The sequence below is a fragment of the Sorghum bicolor genome, chromosome 5 (genome assembly GCF_000003195.3).
Source record: "Sorghum bicolor cultivar BTx623 chromosome 5, Sorghum_bicolor_NCBIv3, whole genome shotgun sequence".
NCBI lineage: Eukaryota > Viridiplantae > Streptophyta > Magnoliopsida > Poales > Poaceae > Sorghum > Sorghum bicolor.
In genome coordinates, this window is record NC_012874.2 from 3,512,255 (window position 1) to 3,517,292 (window position 5,038).

A 5,038-nucleotide genomic window follows, 5' to 3' on the forward strand; every position below is an offset into this window, starting at 1 on the left:
TTTTGAGATATTTTTATAGTAACATATGTGGGTAGTTTTATATACAAATTTAGAATATTATTTTGAATTATCTTTCGTAATGTTAGAGGTGGGTACTTTAGATACAAAACTAGAGAGTTACTTTATCTATTTTTTATAATGGTAGAGGTAGATAATTTTTTAAATATGAATTACAGTAGATCTAATGGCTATTATTGACGATGATGATTAGAGTATACCAAATTAAAGGCTAATTATTATGCGACCCAGCCATAGTTCATGGACCCAGTTGAGCAAAACAAAGTTTATGGAGCTACATACATTAGAAGGTGGCAAAAGTTTAAGGACCCATAGCGCATTTCACTCATATATTTTCATCATTAAGGTGGATTGGCTCTTATTAAACATCATACACAAAATTTTTAATGAAATAATTATATTGGCATCACATATTTGTCATAGAAGGCCCCATGTGTTGTAGTAGTGACTAATGATCAACAACTTTGTCAGACAAAAAAATTGTGGTTGTGTGAATGGGACATTTGCTTTAGTTTATTTGACCAGAGTAGACTTGCCTATTTTGTATCCTTCTCAGTTCTCTAGTCTAGAACTTAACATCTTTAATTTGGGTCCTGTACGTGAGATCCTTGTTCCAACAAGTAACCACTTAGCGTACTAATATTAATATGTTAGCATCACCAACATATAATAATTAACACCTAGAAATATAGGAAAATGTTGTTCTGTTCTTTCTGACCTCCCGAGCTTCAATCATGCACCCACTACGTAGTTATATAAAGATTTCACAAGATGGCTAAAATAGTGCTTTTAACAGTGGTGTAACAATGTCATGACGCTGATGCGTCAAATATGTTATGTGTGGAGGTTGCTGGTGTTCTTGGACTGCATGGCAACTTGAGTTCTTGGTTGCTGTTCCATGAAATATGTTAGTGCAAGACCCCGGGCACATTGCCTTTTTTATGTGTGTGTGTGTGTGTGGGGGGGGGGGGGGGGGGGGCATACGTTGGCATTTTAGATTGCATGTTTGTGTTAGAGTGGCTTGGCCTGTTGAATAATGAAATTCTCTGTGTGGACTGCAGTAGTAGATGCTCTAATAGACTAATAAAGGTATCTTCGTGGTTACATGGCAGATCTTTAGTTTGTTGCACAGCTGTCTTTTATAGTACAAAACTTGATGTACATGTGACGATGTCTTCACATGTTTTCATTAGCAATTATATTATTCAGTTATTCTGAGGCATTTGCTTGTCTGGTTTCTGCGGTAAGCTTGTTTCATTCTATAGATGCACTTCAATTTCAATGAAACTGAAGTACATGCATATATGGTCTTTGGTATTTGTGCAAGGGATCCCAGCTTGAAAAAGACTTACTGCACTGATATCTCAGGCTCAAACAAAATACCAGTACAGTAAATAATTAGAGAAACAACTAAGAGGGCCATACAAACACTAGACCGGAGGAGTAGCAGACGTTGCTTGTGTTTTCTTTTTCTTGAATACACGAAAGAGCATTACGCATCATTGTAATTAAGGTAGAAGAGTTTAACCATACAAACGACGTGCTTCTATCTAGCGAGCGCTCTAGGAGGTCGACACTCGACAGGATGACTGTCCTATCCTAACATTATGCTGCTGCTGCTGAGTCAACTTGCTGTTGGGCGCTCCGATTCCTCTTTCTGATGATGCAGGACAGGACGAGATGGAATGCCATGTAGGCCAGCACGGCTAGGACCAGCAGCAACACATACATACATGTCTTCCACCCCCTGCTCGAGCCGGCTGCGTAGGCACCCAGGAGGCCAAGCAAGTCCAGCACAATTGTCGTGTTCATCACCACAAGCCACCTCCTGCGCCATTTCTCGTTGCGAACGCCGATTAGCTTCTCCGGTGGTACCAGGAGCAGCAGGATGACCACGACGGACGCCATGAACGAGGTGGAGTTGCTGTAGAAGAACGCCAGGTACCGGTGCCTCCTGTTGTCATGCATTACCGAGTTGCCGGCTTCGTGCCCACCATCGCTGCTCTGCCAAGCTCCTCCCGGCGGCTCTAGGCCAGCCTGGTAGGTGACACTTGCCACAAGGATCCCTAGCAACATGAGGTACTTTCGGTTGGCATGTATGATCTTCTTTTCCTTGGTCTCCATGTCCTCCTCCTTGTCTTGTGTATTGTTGGTCTCTGTTGGTGGTGCTCCTTGTGGAGTCTTGCCGCTGCAGCCCGTGAACCAAAACACCAAGAACAGTAGGACTATGAAGAAGATGACCACTGCCACCAACGCGAATATGTAGACGGATGTCTTCAGATGCTGCGTGCTTCCGGCGGCGTAGGCGCCCATGAGTCCAAACAATCCTACCGCCGTGCACACGGACAGCGCATGGGTGCGTATGGCTGGCCTGTACAGGTTGGGGTTGACGAGGAGGATGATGACGGCGATGGACAGCATGAAGCTCACCGAGTTGCAGTAGAAGAAGGCCTTGTAGCGGCGCGGGAAGTTGTTCAACAGGATCGGGTCGCCGGCGTGGTGGTGCACGCCGGACTGCACGCCGTCCTTGAGCAGGAAGCCGCCGGGGGGAGTGAGGCCGGCCTGGTAGGTGATGGTCGCGGCAAAGATGGCGAAGAGGAGCAGCCGCTTGCGCGTCTTCTCCACCAACTCATTGCCGTTTTTCTTGTCACTCTCGCTCCTTGTTGTGCGCGTGTTGTCGTCCAGCGTGATGAAGATGACATGGATGACGACGTAGACGAGGACGGCGCCGGCCAATGCCATGGCATGGATGGAGGTGTTCACGTCCCGGGAGCTCCCTGCCGCGTATGCGCCGATGAGGCCGAAGAGGTCCAGTATCATGACCGCCTCCAGCACATGGTGCTTGAGGAGAAGCTTCCTCTGGACCAGCACGATGGCGACCAGGGACGCCACCAGGGACACCGAGTTGCAGTAGAAGAAAGCCTTGTACCGCCGGGGATTCGTCGTCAGGAGGATTGGATCGCCGGCCATGTGGCCGCCGCTGTTGTCCTGCCAGACGCCGCCCGGCGGTTCCAGCCCCGCCTGGTAGGTGATCGTCGCCGCCAGAGTGGCGAGCAGCAGGACAAGAGAACGAGCCTTGTCTGCTGCTTTCTGCTTCTCTGTTTTACCCTCCCTGACCCTACTTTGGAGAGAAATTAAGAAAAATAATCAGCTGCAATTCATAATTCATACTGAATGTTGTGAATGCCAATGATTTGCAAAGGAAGAGGGAGTGGTATCAAATCGAGGCAAACTCTGAATACTAGCAACCTGCCATTGGCGTTCAGGCGACCATTTCGTGTCGATGGTGTTGATGGCTCTGGCAACCATCTGGTCCTGTTGATGGCCCTTGTAACCATTAGGAGCTAGAGGAATAAAAATATTTATTTACATTTTCAACTGCAATTTTGAACATTACTAGTTACCTGAAATGAGTTTTCATTTTTTCCCATTTGTCGTAGATGTGATCTGCGAGAAAGTAGAGGAACAAAATGTAGACCAGAACGGCAGGGATGAGGCTGAACACGTAGACGGTGGTGTCGGTCTGCCTGCAGCTGCCGGCGTTGTACGCGACGATGAGGCTGAACAGCGCGACGACGATGAACCCCTGACGAAGATGACGATGAGGCTTGGTGTCCAGAAGCACCACGATGATGAGCAGTGACGCGACGAAGGCCAGGGTGTTGAAACAGAAGAACACTGCCAGGCGCGTGTTGTGATGGTCCTTGAGGATGGCGTCGCCGGGGCCGTGGCCGTCGCCGGCGCTGTCCCAGAAGCCTCCCGGCGTGCTCAGCCCGGCCAAGTACGTGATGCTCACGGCGAACGTCGCCAGAAGCATCAGGACCTTGCGGAACCGCTCTTTCGCCTTGTCTTGTTCGATCTTCACTGAAGCAAGCGCCGTGAGGACCTTGATCTTGCGGAACATTTTTTTCGCCTTCTGCCGTTCTTCGTCTTCTCCTTCTTCTTCTTCGACGGCACCGGCTTCGGGCACGCCGCCGCCGGAACCAGGCGAGTCGTGCCGTTCTTCTTCTTCTTCTCTGACTTCGGGCACGACGCCGCCAGAAGCGGAGTGGTGAGGATTTCCACCAGCCACCGAAGAACGCGCATCGTCCGGGACCGCCGCCGGTTGCCGTTCTTCGACTTGGCCTTCGGGCACGCCGCCGGAGCCGCCGGTGTAGCACCAGGCCACCGTGACCTGAACAACGAGGTAGAAGAAGACGAAGCCCACCAGCAGCGAGGAGTAGACGGTGGTGAACGTGTCCCGGCACGTGCCGGCGGCGTAGGCTCCCATGAGGCTGAGCAGGTCCGACACCATGGCCGCCTGCAGCGTCCGAACGGCGATCCATTGTCGCTTGGTGTAGTGGACGACGATCTTGGAGTCGGAGTACTTGTCCTTGTAGTCGTCGAGGTAGGCGAGGGTGAGGGTGATGACGATGACCACGAGCGACGCGGCGAACGCGGTGGCGTTGCAGTAGAAGAAGGCCACGTACCGCTTGCGGTGGGTGTCCCGGATGATGGGGTCGCCGGCGAGGTGCCCGTCGGCCGTGTCCTGCCAGACGTCCCCCGGCGGGCTGAACCCGGCGGCGTACGTCACCGTGGCCACCAGCGAGGCCAGCAGCAGGATGTACTTGCGGAGCTCCAACGTGACTTTGGTAGAAGTAGCATTATTATTCTGGCTCTTGTTGGGAGTTTGGTGATCGGTGGTAGCAAGCTCGGCTTGCGGATCCTCCATTTGCAATTAATGGCAACCTCAACTAGGACACTATGGTGTGTCAAGCTCTATCTGATCATCAGATATATAAAGGGCGCACTTCATGGTGTGCAGTGGGTCAGAATGGCAGCGTGACTATAGTATAAGCCCTATAAACATAAAATATGACGACAGGCACCATCGTCAAGAAGACACTAATTGTAGGGAAGCTTCCTCATGTTATGTGTGTGTGTGTGTGTGTGTGTGGAAAGAAGTTAAGAATGCAAATCATTTTAAAACAAGATGGTCATTTGACGAGTGCAAGTTCCGGTCTTCCTATAGAACCTTTGG

The 5,038-nt window shown here is 50.1% G+C and overlaps 1 protein-coding gene across 2 annotated transcripts; it reads right to left on the reverse strand.

The window, feature by feature from the left end:
* On the reverse strand, window positions 1,407-4,752 carry LOC8070635. Of its 2 annotated transcripts, none has more exons than XM_021461190.1 (3): window positions 3,423-4,752; window positions 3,268-3,333; window positions 1,407-3,136 (listed from the first exon to the last, which is right to left on the reverse strand). In XM_021461190.1, exons 1-3 carry the CDS (start codon window positions 4,727-4,729, stop codon window positions 1,624-1,626), a joined length of 2,886 nt encoding a protein of 961 aa, XP_021316865.1. In that variant the 5' UTR covers window positions 4,730-4,752; the 3' UTR covers window positions 1,407-1,623. The 2 variants fall into 2 exon arrangements, with proteins under 2 accessions (XP_021316865.1, XP_021316864.1); XM_021461189.1 differs by having other exon boundaries at window positions 1,407-3,139.